Below are 17,653 nucleotides of genomic sequence, written 5' to 3'. Positions count from 1 at the left end.
CTCCAGTTTGTACAGTGCTGCCTTGTTTCTATTTTACGTTTCAAGGAACTTTCCTATATGACCTTCCATTCGACCTTCATCACAAGCCCGGTAGACCAAGCTGCTTGTATTTTCCTGATGACGAAACCAAGGTGAAGAGAGAGGAGGGACTTGATCAGGGGCACGAAGTTAATAAAGATTCGCCAGCAAGATTCAAATGTGGGGGGCGGGGGGTTCGCTCAGTCGGTTAGAGTGCAGCGCTCTTAACAACAAGGTTGCCGGTTCGATCCCCACATGGGCCACTGTGAGCTGCACCCTCCACAACTAGGTTGAAATAACGGTTCGACTTGGAGCTGATGAGTCCTGGGAAAACACACTTAAAAAAATAAAAATTTAAAAAAAGAGATTCAAATATGGAAATAACTACCCTAAATCTTCTGTTTCACTCTCTTTTCTGTCTTCTCCAGATGGCTCCCACCGTTCCTTCCCTCATCACAGGATTCTGTGTGTCACCCCAAGAATGGAAGAATATGGGACCTCCCTCCCCGGATATGACACAGCAAACCAGGTTTGACCCACTGTTTTATAAAAACTATAGCTCTCAACTCACTGATCAATGTTTGTTTTAAGAAAGAAAAGCGAATTATCTCATTTAGAGGGCAGTGTGAAAAAATGCAGGCATCTTTTGCTGCTATTATTAAAATCCTAAGTAAGCTAGCCAACCTATAAAATGTAGCCACATACATATCTTCCTCTGTGATCTATATTTTATCACTTGAAATGTGTGCTCTGCCTACCGCATGAATGGCGGGCGATGCATCTAAAGGAAGCCCAGTGTGCTGGAAAGAACAGAGGCTTGGGGGCAAGAAAAATCTGGGCTAATATCTTATTTCTACCATTGAACAGTTATGTGACTTTGGGCATGTTATTTCACCTCACTGGAACTCGTGTCTTCTATAAGACTGTTCATTGAATCTTCGAGGATTCTGGTGAGGATAAAATTAGCACGTATCATGCATGCATTCAGAGGTAGCCCCTTTGTTGAGTTCTGTTCCCAAATATTTTAACTCATGGAGGCTTGAGGAGCTCATTTTGCAGCTTTGGGTGTGTAGATGCAGTTCTGGCCTGTAGCTGTATCTGTGTAACTGTCCTGTGACCTAATTAATGATGGTATCATTTGCATGGAATAAAATGGCACAGAGTTGGGTAATGCAGTTTTTTTCCTAGAGGAGACCTGCCTGCACCACTGGTAGGTTGTGGTAGGATAGATAAAGTGGAGTAGGAAAGAGGTAATATGTGGAATAAGTACTACTAAATTCTTTAAATATACTATTTCATTTAATCCTCTCCACAACCTGGAGTGGAGCATTAAGCAATTATATAATTATACAGCAAATAGATCAGCTATTTATATAGCCAAACTCAGTAATTAGGACCGAAAACATTATTAACTGAGTTTGTAAATGAATCCTTCAGGTATTTATCTGAACTCCCTGCTTGTCTTTGTTCACTATAAATTATCAGCCCTAGGATAATTTATTCGGTTTACTTAATTGGCACTAAGGCCCAATCAGATAATTCAGATCTAAATTATTCCCATTGTCTTTCAAATTATCCCAACATTAAAAGAATATTCCCACTTCTCTTCACCTTTTGCATGAGTTTTCCTCTGCAACAGGACAACCTACCTGCTATAAAATTGTGAGCATATGCTCGGCTTGGCTTATCCCATCTTGGGGTTGGAAGGAGGTAAAACAAAGTTTTCTGGTTTTAAAAACTAGATCAGCGGCCTTGTGAGAGTAATAGGCAATAGGAAATATTTCAGGGCCTTGAGCCAAAGGAATCTCTGGAGGTTTAGATACGGGATTATTCCAGGGTCCTAAAAAATTGAAAACTTAAGGATCAAGGGGTATCCACCTAAAATATGAGTAGAATCTTCTATTTTTAGATGTCTATTCAAAGTTGACGTGTCTTTCAAAGCTAAATATCAAAATACAATTGTAGGAGAGAAAAAGAAAAAGGTAGAACTGAAGTTACAAAAATTAAAAGAATTCCCTATAGACTCATGATCATTATTTTATTGTCCTCCACCAAATTCTGTAATTATCTGTTTAGATACTTATTCATTCTTGCTATATACAGGATTTAATATAAAAGTAATATGTGCGTAACTACTAATACTTGAACGCTGAAGAAATTTGGCAAAGGATCAAAATACATTGATAAATACAACGGGGATTTCACATATGTGGGATCTTTCAAAAACTGAGAAGAACTATAATCAAAACTGGGAAAACACAACAACAAACATATGTCTTATGCAAAATAAAAATGTAATTTTATGCAATCTTGAAAGCACTACTCAGTGTTAAAATCATAGTAATTTCAGACTTTAGACAACCCTTTGCCATTTCAAAATTGTGGTTTGAGTAGTATTTCCAGTTCAAACCTACTTTCTAGATCAAAATTAAGGCATCCGTACATCATTGGGCTTGAGTATCCACGTACCTTGAAATAGAAGGTGATCCTTTTAGGAAGGTGCAAACATATGAGGTTCTCCCAAACCATACCAGGTAGGGGCCACAAAGTGCTCGGAATTGGACCAGGAATTTAAAATACAATTGCTATGTTTTTTCCTCTTCCTCTCACTGTATTTTTCTCATACATACTGAACCACCAAAGGTTGATGATACAAGGATTCCAGACCCACCCATTTTAACTTGTAAATGGAATCAGTTCAGCCAATTTTCTTATAGACAAGAACAGGTGGTGTGATATTTTATCATCAAATGAATTTTCCTTTGCTTTACTGTTAAAAAAAAAAAAAGTTCAACGCCAAATGACGGTATATTTCTCACAGACCTGTGGCATTTATATACTCAGAGCTTGTTTCAGCTCCCTGATCTAACGTGTGGTTGAGTGTGGCTTCTTTTGTGTCAGCGGATGTATCAAATAAAAAAGCCCTTTTAGAAATGGAAATATCTTTTTCTATTTACACTATACATGTGGGTTTAAAAAGAGGGGAAAATAGTTTACCCACCTTTGTAAGTGAGGTTCCCATTGTTCAGATAATGGACTCGCTACTACTTGTCAGCTCAGCGTTCTTTCACTGCACAATTAATTATAGAATATAGTCAAATGTGTACACTCTGCTGTGTGTACACAAAGTGGACATTGCAAGAAATCACTTGAATATTTCAGGCAGGAAAGTACTTTATTTAAAACATACAATTGATTAAGAGAAAGTAGAGAATGTTGTTTGTGTTATTAAGAGAATTGTGTGCTGTTAATTTCATCCTTGTGAGGGTAGAGTCATGTCTTAAATAATTCATGTTCCCTTATGACCAAGTTTTCCTCCTTTGCTCATATGTACTTTAGAGGTGATTATAGAATCCGAACCTGTGACACGTTTCCATGAATGTATAAAACCCGTCAATGAATTTCCTAATATCCCATCATTTTTATTCTTTCCTCTGTCAACAAGGTTATGTTCTCTCTCAGTGTGTACCACATTCAGGACTACCATATTGATAAAATTTAAAGAAATTCAGGTTTTGAAGAGTTTGTGCGCTCTCTCTCTCTTTCTTTCTCTCTCTCTCTCTCTCTCTCTCTGTGTGTGTGTGTGTGTGTGTGTGTGTGTGTGTGTGTGTGTGTGTTTCTTGTTTTCTCTTTGAAAAATGGAGGACTTCGTTTCTGTATCCATTTTACATCTAGTTTCCTTAGAAGGCACTGGAAGCTGTTACGATTTGAAAGTTTGAACTAGGAATGGGAAAGTGAAGTCAAATCAAGGTATCCATTTAGCATGAATCCCTTTATAACTCGTGCTAATTGGCAATTGTAGGTGGTCTTGGTAGAGCGACTAATAATTGAATGGGAAAGAAGTCACAGTTCCCAAGGCACACCTGCCAGTCCCCAAGCAGTGTCATAGAAACAAGAATGCACTGGTTTTCAGCTAATTTCCTCACCCTGCTGCCAAGGTAAAGAGGGGACCCAAGCTTGACTGTTGGGGTGCTGTCTGTCACCAGCATCAAATTTAGTCCCAAGAGGCCGAAGGAAACTATGTCAGGCCCATCTTGAAGCATCTTTCTGATTCACAATGTTCCGTGAAGGGTTTGCAATAAAGAGTAATATGTTGGGGGAATTAAATCATGAATTGGAGCTGTTAATTACACACACATTGGTTTAAAGCTGAAGCAAATACTTCTGTCTGCCCTTGGCTGCACACTTTACTTGCCTGCCTTTTCCTCTTGCTGCTGCTCGGTCTGTTTCTCTCTAATCTACCGCCCCAAACATCCCCACACCCCAATTCCAAGCGCAGACGCAAATGGAAAATGTAAACTGCGGCCTAGATTGCTGCCGCTGGAGAGACCTGGGTTCTGTAACAGCCTAGAAGGGCGGCGGATCGACTTCCATGTCCTTGCATATTGGGGAGCTCTTCTCTCACCGGTCCCTTTCCTCTGTGGTTTCCCATCCAGTTTTGTTCTTTGCCCAGTGGTATACATTTCCCGTGTTTTTGTTGGCACAGAAGAGAATGCTTCTGCCCTAAAGCCCACTTCCTTAGCATGGAATCTTTTTTTTTTCTTTTCTTCCTTCTCCATTATAAAGCCTGAAGGACAACTTAGCCAACATCTCCCTCCAGCAATAATCTTACTGTGGCATCCCCAAAGCTTGGAGGTATGTTTGATCACGATAGCATACTCTAACTCCCATCCCTGCTGCCTAAGCGCTTTCTGTCAAAGCAGTGGTTTTGCTATTCTGAACTCGAAGGCTAGTGTCATTCAAAAAGAGAGAAAAACCTAGCCAAGGCTCAGGTGGGCTAGGAGGGTGAGGTCAGGGTGGTAAGTGATGCTGCAGGATACAGAGCGGCAGGAGATGGGCTGAAAAGAAAGACTCAGTTCCAATGAGGGTGGCTCTTATGCTGTATGCATTTGCATTTCCTCCAGGAAGCAGCAGAAAGGAATCAATGGACATCTTTAGCCAGTGACATTGCCCACTTCGTTTTTCAGAAGAAAAACAAAAACAAATTCTGCTGGTAATATGGAGAATTAATGAGGGAAGGGAGAAAAGCTGTTGCCACCATCAGAACAAAAGATGGTGTGACCTAGTTTGAGGCAGTGGGGGTGTGTGATGGAGGAGAGGACTCTGATTTGGGGGACATTTGTGAGGCGGAGCTATGGATGGTACTTTTGAATGGTACCTGGTGTTCCACTGATGTGATGGGGGAGAGGAGGTTCAAAGTGGATAGTGCATGACTTCCTTAACCAAAAGCAAACAGGAGAAAGAACCAATGTCGCCAAATAGGATCCCACTTTTATTTTAGTTACAATGAATCTAAGATCCTTAAGGATCCTCCAAAACAGGAAGCCTGTTGGTAGTTGAAAACCTAGCCTGGTTTTGCATAGTGGAGTCAGGGCTGGAGAAGGAGACCCGGGATAGAGCCAGAAGACTCATTGGAAGTGCCTACAAAGAGAGTGGAAGGTGACTAGAACTGGGAACAGGGTGACCTTGCCAGCCAAGGAACTAGAGCAGTGCAGGTGACAAACGTTTGTAGACGCCACTGCAAAATGGCAAAGTGGGCAGTGCCTCTTCTGACAGTTTGTCCTCTCTGAAAGCCACTACAACCCAAAATATCCTTTGGGAGTCAGTATCTAAAGGTTCCCATTTTAATTGGGAAAGCTGTTGTTTGTTTTTAATCAGCACAATAAAATGGGGCTTTTCCAGATTATTCGTTATTCAGTCCTTAAAGAACACACTCAGCAATGAATTGAAGCAAATATAATTATATTAGTGATGTGTTTCACTTAGCAAACATCAGCCTGACCTAAGTTTTTTTTTTGTTGTTGTTTTTTTAATGTCTATTGCAACTTTTATTTATTTGTTATTAGCTTGGGAATTCTAGTGACTATTCACCGTGACTGATGAGCATTAAGTCAGAAAATCATTACTTAGGCCTGTACTGAGGAATCCTGTGTCATATCTATGGTGGTTACTTCTGTTCTCAAACTAATGCTTTATTTATTTAGCTGTTCGTTGTAGGAACATGAAAAGCATGTTTTAAAAAACCCCAAAATTAGCCTTGGGAACAGATGAATAAATATGAAAACAATTTATCCCTTTAACAGCCTAATAAAATATGTTTTCATTATGCTAACTGACCCTGATAAATTCAATAGCCGTCAGTTAGATATATCCATCATCCTTGAGAAGTATATCCAAATGTTTGCTCATTTTTTGATCCTCAATGAGCCTTAGTCACATGGTCATCATTAATTGTGACATCCACAATGTAATACTTTTTGGCTTTCACTTTTAAAAAGAATGGTAAGGAGTCTTTTCACTTCAAAAAAAAAAAAAAGGAAAGCTTTGAAATCCTACTTCAAGCCATTTTCCAAATTTTGATTTAAGTCCGTTTGATTTCTCTTGTTCAGTCCCTTTAGATCCCTTCAACAGCTACTTTAATTGCCTTTTACAGTTACAGAGTTAATGGCATCAATTTTGTTTTCTAAGTGGGAAGCACCAGGTACCGACTTGCCTCTTAAGTGGTGGAGACTGCAGTTGTCACATCCAGCTCTCCCTGTTGCCACGTTTTTCTCCATGATGCCCAATGAATCACATGGGACCCAGGATGTCGGGTTTTGCTCATCACCCTGCATTTCAGGACTAGCACTTAGGATGCATGCGGAGAATGGGGATGCTAGCCAGGTGCCTGCCAAACCTCGTGCCACACATTGCATCTGAAAGCACGTGGATCGGTCAGGCCCCTGAGAAGTGGACAGTTTCAGGCAGAGTGAGCCCTTCTCCCAGCCGGAGCAGGGCCGCCACCCTCAGTAGGCCAACCTGGCAAGCTTAGAGGACACCATGGCTGACTCTGCCCAGTTAGCAGGTGTTGATAGATAACTAAACATGACCGGTAGGCAGGCAGCCCAAGCCAGCCTTTCTGGCCACGTCTTTCTTGTCCTTCATTGGATAGGCTATCGCCCTTCCTCCCTCCCCCACAGGCCATTGCTGCTCCAATCCCGAAAACCAGGAACACGTGCCCTTGTTTGCACATCTGGTCTGGGCAAGCCTGGCTCCAATTTAAAAACCTACATGTTGGTCCAATTCCATTATTGGACAAGGAAATTCTGTTAACTGGTGGGCTCATTTGCATGTCATTACCCAGAATGCCTACCCAGCTCACAGATGTTTCCCAGACGTGGGGTGAGGAGAGGGTGGGGGAAAGGTGATGCTTTGGAAACAAACAGAGAGATGTGTGTATATGTTAGTTGAAATTCTTTTCCCTCTGTTTTGTATCAAGAAACAACATGTAATACAAAGTTATGAATTTCCACCTAGCTTTGAGAGAAGATTTTCACCCTATTTTCAGGAAATTTAAACAAATGTGTGCAGATAAAACAGAGTAACACGCTCATACTATATTTTCAACATTTGTTACAGAACTTTCTTTTTCTTGGAGATCAAAATACTTTTTTTTAAAAGTGATGTTAAATTGATAAGTGTCAAGGATGGGACTAAATTTTGATAAAAGCTACAGTCTGTTTGAAAGGTTTCTACCTGGATAAGTGGCCGCCACACTATGCTTGCCTTCAAACCTGAACTCATTTAGTCACAATATAAACTTCTCTATTGCTTTCTGAAAAATAGCTAAAGGATTCTGAGCAACAGCTGCAGCATTGAGCTCTCTGTATACACAAAAAAAGAAAAAAAGAAAAGAAAAAAGAAAAAAAAAGAAAAAATGATTTTTTTTTTTTTTAAGAATGCCCACTGTGAAAGATTTCAGGGTTTTGTTTTGTTTTTGTTTTTGTTTTTTTTACTTACATTTTACAAAAGGAAGGAGTGCTTCATTCACAAGAGAGAGACCAAAACAAAAAAAAAAGAAAGAAAGAAATGAAATAAAATTTAAAAATAAAATACTATAATTGCTTTGGGGACTGAAGTTAAAATGCAGGTGTTTTGAGGGGAACATAAACATTTTTTCCTAAATGAGGCGTTGAGGGCTGGGAGAAGGGCAGTAAAATTAGTGGAATTACTGCCTGATTTTAACCAGATGATTGCTGCAGTGGACACCAGCGAGTTTTCATTAGGGACTCTAATTTACAAGCCATTCAACACATTCCAGTGGAACTCAACAACTCCCCCAGGTCCTAAAGAATGCCAGCTCTCCCACTTTATGGCAGAGATGCCGAAATGCAAGGCTTTTAAAGGCAGAGTGGAACACAAGCTCTGTGAACTGGGCATGATCACATTGTCTCCATGAAGGAGATTTTCCCAGGGAACCCACTTCTGCCACTCAACTCACACACAGTGTCTGAACACACGGTCACTAGGTGTTGCGCTCCCAGGAACCGTGTGTCAGAAGATGTTTGTGGGATGCTCGAGGAATGTCACGTGTTTGCACGCACCAGTCATAGATGCGCTTGCAACCTGCGTCCATAAAAAGTTGTCTAACCCTGTTTCCTTCAACACTGAGGACTATCGGTCACACAAGCACATTGGATAAATACTTTTCTGTAGTTCCATAGCATCCATCATCCTCTTTGGACCAATTTTTGTGGTCTACCCCTCATGCATTGCGCCTCAACAGTTTATATATTTTTATTGTGATGTGTCAGCACATAGGGTTAGAAAGCCATGTGGCAAGATCAGACGTTCAAGCTCTGCTGAGAGTCTCAAACCTGCTCTATCCTCAGCAAGGTCAACAGTGGGGAGAAATTGTATGAAATTACACCGCGGCCAACTCACCTCCTAAAGAGGAGGCAGCCATGTGTCTCCAAAGACCATCAAGGTCATTATGATGTAAACCAGAAAACAGAGCGCGCAGGCCCAGAGCAGTGTAGACCTTGAATATGCTAGGATTGAAGCCTGCCATCTTGAAAGCATTAGACGTGAAGCCTGGACAAAGTCACATGATGCTAACTGGAGGAGTTGGCCATAGATGAGGCACCCGAATCCTTCTAGAGTCACGAAATCTCTACCACTGTAGACAGTGGCCCAAATTTGCAGGTCTCTAATCCCCTTGCTGAGCGCTGGTTAGACTTAGCCATCACCTTAGGAAAAGTTGACACACTCCATTTATCAAGTCATACTTCCCGTATCATGACAAAAAACACCAGCTCTTTGGGGGCCCTGCACGTGTCCACATGTGCCGTGATTGTCTGGACTTGACCGTTCCCTCTTACCGTTTTGCCGTGGCTGGTGGAGGGTGATACAGGCTGTCATCTAGAGAACTCTAGTGCTCGTGTTTGTTCGTATGGTAGCTGCGTGGGATGCTATACGATGGTTGAAACCTAATGAAACCTACCGAGTACTTACTTGGTGAGTGGCCAGAAGCCGCCAGAAACAATTGCGAGTCTCTGGTGGGTGACAGCACCTCAGAGCCTCATGCTGTAAAGCCAGTGTAACCAAGCAAGGACTTGCTGCTTCATGCACATAGAAGCTGATAGTGTGGCACCGGCTTCTGAGAAAAGCAAAACGCTTTGATGGCGAGGGCAACCGGCAAAGAGACAGGAAGCAGAGCTCAGATCTGTCTCCTCCATGCAGCGTGGCGGCGGGATGTGAAAGTGTTTCAGCACTGATTCTTCCTGGACAGCGGACTCTTCGCTTCGGAAAGGGGTCCTGCATTCAGGGTCGAGTCAGGGCCCAACCTTTTGTTCCGTGGCGGGGAGCAGTTAAGGGTTCACAAGTGGCACTCACTCGTACGTGGTGTATCCAAGGTTTAGACTTTGGTTCCGGGTCTGGTTAGAAACAGGACAGGACCAGTTAGAGCTGCTTCTGTGGTTACCTGTCTCGAGACAGCTAATACTAGACGAAATCCGTATTTAATGCATATCTAGATCGGCCATTGAAGGTACAGAATCACTCTCTATAATTCATGACTGAGAACGTGTGTTCTGTTTGTTTTATGTTATATGGGTTGAGAGAGAAGGTTAAAAGTTTTTCCTTGTTTGGTTTCTCCAATTCTATACTAAAACCAAATAATTTCTTTTCTAATCATATGAAAGTAAGGAATCTTTCATAAATGTATGGAAAACTGACTTCTAACTCATGGTCAAAGTTTCAAACTACTCAGGTCATCATATTTGCACATAAAATTGTTCATAATTTTTTGTGAAAAACTTCTAGAAAGTGAATTTTGGGGTTATCATTACTTACTACCAATATCGTAAAGAATACCATTAACTTGATGAGAAAAATCATCAGACGTCCATTCACTTAATACTAATTCAATGGTCTGGCCACGTGAAGTTCCTTTTAGACATCAAGAAAAGTTCCAGAATATCTGCAGAATAGTTTTTTGATTATTCATTTTTATGGAAACATCTTCAAAATACATCCCAAGACTTTATCCATGTTGAGCTTGAACCCTCTTTGTGATATTTCATTTAGCTGACCTATAAATTCCAGCTGTTCATTCCCAAAAAAAATAAATCAAGAGCTTTATAATAATTATTCCTTTCTTTATTATTTCAACAATTGTACTTTGCATTAGGTACCCCAGCTGGTAGGAATTCTGCACTTTTACATTTTAACTAGTTGAATTGAAAGCTGTCCAAGCGATAACTTAAGTTTCTGAGACTAGGGGTATGTCAGGAAGTAGGAAAGAGGATTTTGGGCCATGAATAAACCCTCAAAAGTGAAAAAAAAATGTTTTGTTATGTTTTGAAGTGCTTCTATATAGATTTTAACTTTTTTTTAAAGACAAATTCTAAGAAGATAAAAATGACTTGTAATCCCACCACCCAGAGAACTGCCATTTGGTATATATTTTTCTAGATTTTAGAACTATTGCTTTCATAGAATATATGCTGCTATGTAACAGTTTTTGCTTCTTCTAACAGTATATTAAAAATACTTTCCCTTATGAAAGATTCTTCTCAAGCAAAATTTCTAATAGCTGTAAAGTTATTCCATTATATGTATTAATATAAATCCCATCATACTGTGTTGGACTTTGTGTTCTGTTTTTTGGGATTTGTTTTTGTTTGTTTGTTTGTTTGTTTGATTTTCACTATTTTAAATAGTACAACATAATGGGGAACTACATTGTAATGGATATTTTTTTAAATTTTTTTATTAGTTTCAGGTGTACAAAACAATGTAATGGATATTTTAGATTTAATCTTTTTGTTTACACTTTTGATTATTCCTCAGGGTATCAAAATTTGAATTTTTAGGTAAAGTACATATATAAGCCTTGCTTAAGGCTTTTGATTCATCTTGACAAACTGTTTCCAAAAATATTGCACCAATTTTCACTCTCATCAGCAATATTTGGGAGGGCTTTTTGGCCTTCATAGGACTTTTTGTTTTTTAAATCTGTATATTTAGTAAGGAGCCTATAAACGGTTCAGAAATACCTTCTCAATAGGACAGGCTATCAATTCTGTTTGATGCATGCATAGTTCTTTATTGCAAGCCTACTCTGCGGTAGACCTTATGCTGTCCATTTACTTCACTTACGTCATCCAATGTGATGTCCTGAGATGTGAGAGGGTAAACAACACATCTACCATGTATCCAAGCCTGGCCGTGAACCGTGATCTGTTTTATTTCAAACTGCAGGCCCTTAACTAGTACTAAACTGCCTGCCTCTGTCTCATCCTGATAGCTGCCTCTTAACCAGCTACGAAGCATTCTGCTCAACCACAGTCTTTGGCTTTTCCATTAACTGGCTCATAACCCAGGATAGAGATGCTCTTTCTAAAAGGAATGTCGAAAGGCTAATCTAGTCCATCTCTAGATTCGTGTTTTCACACCTTTAAATTTTTTGCTTCAGCCAAAGCACAGGCTACGTCTGGGTTCTGTTCACGCTTCCAAGGGCCTGCTGAGTACATATGACCATAGAAGAAACAAACATACTGAAGAGGCTTCTGCCAACAACACTCTCCGGGCTGCTGAAAGGAAAACATACCACCAAAGCAAAGGAATGTTTAGCCTGACCTTAAAAAAGGGAACTTTCCCTTCCTCTCCTGTTTTAAAGTTGTGAGCCCTGTGTCAAGGTTGACATTTAAACTTTCCCCAAATGTCTGTGCAGCCAGATGGACTGTGAGATTATTGGGATTTGATTTTCGGATCGACCACAAACCTGGATGAGCTCATGTTATTCCAGATGCATTATCTCCTAATCTCCAGGAAGAGGCTCGTTCAGCGGGGAGCAGCATGGAAGGACCCTCCCTGGGAGATCAGTAATAACCGTAGCTAATCCCTGCTCTGCCTGGAAAGGAAAAGGCTCCCTTACCTCCCATGTCAGGGCAAGAATCAGAATTCCTCTCAAATTCTGAAAACGCTGCAAAGTAGAGACCGGTAGTAACCCTAACTATGATTCATCCTTGAGTTATTAAAAATGGAATTCATTTTACCGGAAGGAAAATGATCCACAATTGTAAATTCCAAAGGCAAGGGAACATTTTTGGTTTAATAACAATGAGAAAGGGTATGGCTTCCGATAAGAGCTTGGAGAATGTACTTATAAGAATTAAATCTAATTAGTTAAATCATCTGAGTAATCAGGTAGTCAAGAAAATAAACGAAGTAATCAATTGCAAAAGCGGTTTTCCACTTAGAAGAGGATAAAATGTAGGTGAGAATAATTTTCAGACAGCAAAGATTCAGCGATCCACTTTCTGAATAATTCTTACGATTGCTACGTTCCAGTCTTTTCATCCATAAAGGGAAAAAACAGTGTTCATTCCACAGGAACTTACTGAAAGCCAGTGTTTTCTAAGCATGGTTCCTGCTTTCACGGTTCTTACAATCCGGACTGTAACTTTAATGAAGGCATTTTAGGGAAAACAATTAACTTCTGATAACTGTTCTGAGTTTTCAACTATAAGATGAAGGCCAACAAATCCCTTCAGATTGCATCATCTCGTGGACAGACCCTTATACCAGACTACCATTGAGTCTCCCAGTTTTCTCAATTTCAGTTTCCTCGTCTTTCAAATGGGAAGACCAAAGGTGGCACTTACTGATTTTCGGGTCTGCTTCCAGTTCTTACAAAATGTGATTTTAAGTATTTACTGAGCAATTGCATTGTACAAGGTTCCAACCTGCATGCAGCTCAGTTCCTTCCTGATTTTAAGAACAAAGCAAGATAGAACCAGGAAATGCTATGTGTTCCATGGCAATTTTTAAAGGATTCCCCACGCAGATGGTTCTTTGGTCATCCTTAGTGCAGCAAAAGCTCCCTGAGGCTCAACGAAGAACCAAGTTGCATTCTTCCAAACTTTCCCAATTTTGATGATTTGCATAACGTGATAAAAATCTTTCTGTCATTTATTTTCCGTGTGTGAACCATTTCTCCGTGGGTTCAATGATCCCTTTATTTTGCTGACCACCCACTCTTCAATCTTTGTTGTTTTTCAAGTGACATGTTAACTACCTTTTGGGTGCTTGCGGATGTGTACTCAGCACATTGCTGGGTTCAGATTGATTGAATTTGATTGTGGTCTCAATGGCCTGTTCATTTGTTCAACAAGGGTTCATTGAACTCTTACCATAATGTCACCACAGCTCACACATCAGACAGCCAATGAGAGCTATTACACGTCTCAGGGCATAAAATAGATACATGTTAATTACGTCAGCGACTTCCAGTCTAAACTAGTTTGACGCAGTTCAAGTCTTCCATCAGATCTTTAGAGTCCTTTCCAACTACTTTTCCTATTTCCGCGTTTAATTGACTTCCCATTGCTCTCTTACTCTCAATTTCTTTTGCATTCATTCCCTCTCTTACTCATTTCCAATTTCTCTTTTTAATTTTGTTTTAATTATAAAGGATTTTTTTACTCAGCAATAATGTATATGTAATAATAGACTGCATTTATCATATTATTCTGTTATAGAGTCTTCATAACGTACGACAACTCAAAATTTCAACTGTATTTCAAAATAATGTCTTCTAGTTGAGCTCTACAAGACCCCTTGTTTTCTTTGGAATATGTTGTGTAAAGTCTCCCACCTTCATAACTCACTCACAGTAGTTCCCTCCCCAACATACCATCTTCCTTCTCTGCGCCTTTCTTGTAAACTTGCCAAACCTCTAAACTGAAATAGCAAAACTGATTCCCTAAGTCCACAAGTGACCAACATGGAGTTTGTATTCTCATGGAATTTCTTGCTTCATGAGATATTAAATCATACTCCTCCTTGTATTTTCTCCTTTTTATATGTTATCTATTCCAGTCAACAGTGTATAACTTTCCCAGGATCATGCATCTAGTAATGGGCAATGCCAGTATTCAAATACTATTCATCAAGCTGGTTGCAAAGCCCGTGCTCTTTCCGCTTATCCTTAAGAGGAAATACGAAAGAAGCATCGTCAGAATTTAAAGATTAATTTTAAATCGGTATAGAGAGAGAGATGAACACCATTAACAGAAAATAGAGAGTAATTTTTATTAGTCTTTGGGTTAAACTTGTTCTTAGAACTGATATGTGTAACAGAAGAACCCCCAAGACATAGGTACTGAAAATTTGGAAATTTGATATCAGAGCTCAGTGATGATACCAGCTCAGATATGTAGATTTGAGTCATAATAATAAAAATTATGGGACTTTAATTTTGAAAGTGGTCTTAGAAAGTAACCACCCAACTCCTTTATTTCCTAGATAATAGATATGTAGAGAGAGGCCAAATGTGAGGGAAAGATACAGTCATTGAGAAAAAACAAAGCGCAACTAATTATGCTTTTTTAAGAAAGTTCATAACTGGGGAGCATAAAGAAGAAAAGGAACCAGGGGAAGAAAAAAGAGAACTAGAAAACCAGGATAGCTTGGGATCGCCACCACTGTGACCTTTGCTGATATTAACATGGGTTCGGTCACCTGACCCTATTTCCAAATTCTAAGGCTCTTGTGTCTACAGGTCAAGATAATCACCACTAGATGGCAATACAGTTTTCAGAGGCCTCATGCCAAAAGGTATCTTTTGGCGTTGATTCACGAGGGTTCCTCTAGCAATCTTTTAAAAAGCTAGGAGTCCTTTTGTAAATAAAATTAATTTATTAAGGTATCAGCCTCAATATGGATGAACTTGATAGACTATAAGGATACTAAGGGCACTAGAATATTAATTTAATATAGGAATAAATAAAATGGAAACGTATTCCCACATGAGCCATTTTGTGCTATTTCCAATAGTTAACGCTTTTTGAGAAATTCTAACATGCTTTCAACCCTGACAGTCTCTTGTCTTTCTTCCCCTGAGTCAGAAGCATCTGGGAACATACACACTTCTGTCCTGCTCCTAATAGCTTTCCCAACAGTTGATCCTAACGCTTCTCTGGTATTTGGAAACCTGGAAATACGCTCGTATTTCTGCGATCCTTGACAATCTCTGCTGAAAATCAATGTCTCCGCTTACTTCCTCCAGACACTAACGTGTTCATTGGATGCTCATCCAGTTGCCTTTATGTGAGGCAGCTTTCTGCCATAGGACCATGCTCTTGCCGGTACATAGCAACATAAACTGTTGAGTAGGGCTTGTGGTGGGGTCTGACTCAAGGGCCAGGCCCCTTTCTTCTCTCTTCCTTTCCATTCTTCCTGCCTTTGATGCAGATATGATGGATGGAGCTGCAGTCAGTCATTTTGCAGCCATGAGACAAACCTGTCTAGGGCCACTCCATGTTTGTTTGTCTAATTCATTAATCAGGTCCAAAACCCAAAAGGACCTTAGCGGTTTTGTTCTCTTGATACCTCTAGCCAGCACGTAACAAAATATGATTTTGTTAAGTCTTGCTGAAAGTTCCTCAAAACCTAAATGGGCTCCCTAGGATTGGAGACTCACGGTATATAGTAAAATCTTTTGAGAAAACCTGCACTAGAGAAACTTGTTTAGCTTAACCTTTCCACAACTTTTCTGATTACGAAACACTTGTTTTTCCCCCATGAAACCCCAAACATTCCTTAGCGCAAGTTGGCAGCAAACTGGGGGAGATGCTAAACCACTTTGAATGTCTGAAACGGAAGCACACAGTGAGTGGTCACTAAGTAATTGTGTTCTGGAAGTTTCCCTACAGAAGTCAAAGGAGGGGAGACATTCAGGGAGTGGAGGGTCTTCAAGGTGATCACGGTGTCAAAATCCACCTCAAGTTGCTCAAAGACAAAGGCCAAGAAAATGCCATCAGTGGTGCTAATTCTCTATTTAATGCCTCTATGACCTTTAGCTTAAGTATAACCTATTTTGGGCTCCAGACATCTTCTGGCAGATCTTTCCATAAAATGATTCCTAGTCTCTTTTGGAAAAGGATACAGAAATTTTATTAATTTGCATGTTGAATAGTCTTATTTGCAAGCTTCTTGTAAATGTGCGCAGGCTTGAGCGTGGCTGAGCACTTCCTCTGCCTTTCACACGCCCCGCTTACTCTTTGGAGGACTGGTTAACCTTAGCAAAGAAATTATTGTCAGCAATAAATATTTACTTTTCAAAAATATCCTGAGGAGACTTGAAACAATATGGGCAAATCTCCCCGGTACTGTTTTTTTCATTTGGAGATGACAAAAAGTCTAGGGAAAAAGTGACAGTTTTAAGGGCTTTAAAAATATCTAATGCTTTAGGTTTGAAATTGGCAGGGAGCCAGGTCCTGTCTTAAAGGGACAGGCACTTTATTATACTTTCTAATTCTTCCAAAGTCTGTCTTTACGATATATGAGCTGCCTCTAATATGACTACTCTATTCTCATCCTCTTGTGGTAAACTCTGGTCTTAGCTCATAAATTGAAAACTGAGGATCTGTAAATCAGGGCAGACTATTTCAGAGAGCCATTGTGAGTTTCCAGTCAGATCATCCAGTTTATCTTAAATATTTCATCTTAATGTCACCTTAAGAAAAGTCTTTCATTCAAGTAAGTTACAACATCAAGTTCTAAACTGATTACACTTCTCCACTGACCTTCTGCTAAAGGACTGCTTTTCAGTGTTAATGGCACTTCTGCCAACCTGCTGTTGAGCTAAAGGTAGACTTTTTCAAAAACTCAAATTATTTCACTATAAACAGATACAGAATAGAAACCCAAATGTTGACAGTCTACCAGCTGCCCTGTGGGAAAAAGCAAAGGAAAGGATCACTTTCTGTTCCTTATTTGCTATTTCTATTTTTATGACCACTTTGTTTTAAACATCCAGCTAATATTCAAACTATCCTGAGGTCCAAGGGGATTGACTTAGGTTATACACCAAAGTGTCTACTCCTAATTAGTTGCCAAACATCTGTTGTAAAAATTACGTTTATTCTGTTTCACCTTCTCAGTATATTCGCAAGTATGTGAACGTCTGCCAACTCTGATTGCCCTTGGATGACTTTTAAAAAAAAAATTGCTTCCCTCATTTTTCCCTTCATTGGAACCACTGTTCAACAGGTTAAATGAAGTTGAGGATATTTCCATGTCTGTTTGTTTATACAGGAATCAACATATCTCACCCTTACTCACCCACTAACAAGTTTGATGTTGAACTTTCTTGTCGTTTGATCTAGCTTTTAATAACCTGTCAGTTGAAAGGACTTTAAATAAACATTTTCGTATAATATTTAATACAATTCAAGGGCATGTGCCCTGAGGCCAGAGATGAGTAGAGAGAGCAACAAGCCTCCCTCTTTAGTAATAGATATATGTACATACACACATGTATGTGTGTGTGTTTCTACACATCCTAATCCTTTAGTCCTTGAGACTT

General features: G+C 39.8%; 1 protein-coding gene across 2 annotated transcripts in view; it reads left to right on the top strand.

Moving 5' to 3' along the window:
* LOC109444957 (uncharacterized) overlaps positions 1-17,653 on the top strand; it is a 665,687-nt gene that overhangs the window by 364,323 nt on the left and 283,711 nt on the right. For both annotated transcript variants that reach the window (XM_019726756.3, XM_088789330.1), the window contains exon 6: positions 447-547. In XM_019726756.3, the coding sequence (XP_019582315.3) occupies positions 447-547 (101 nt within the window). The remainder of the gene's footprint in view (positions 1-446; positions 548-17,653) is intronic.

The sequence above is a fragment of the Rhinolophus sinicus genome, chromosome 13 (assembly GCF_057876585.1).
Source record: "Rhinolophus sinicus isolate RSI-liver-muscle chromosome 13, RSI-T2T, whole genome shotgun sequence".
NCBI classification, from domain to species: Eukaryota; Metazoa; Chordata; class Mammalia; order Chiroptera; family Rhinolophidae; genus Rhinolophus; species Rhinolophus sinicus.
This window is presented reverse-complemented; position numbering and strand designations above follow the sequence as displayed.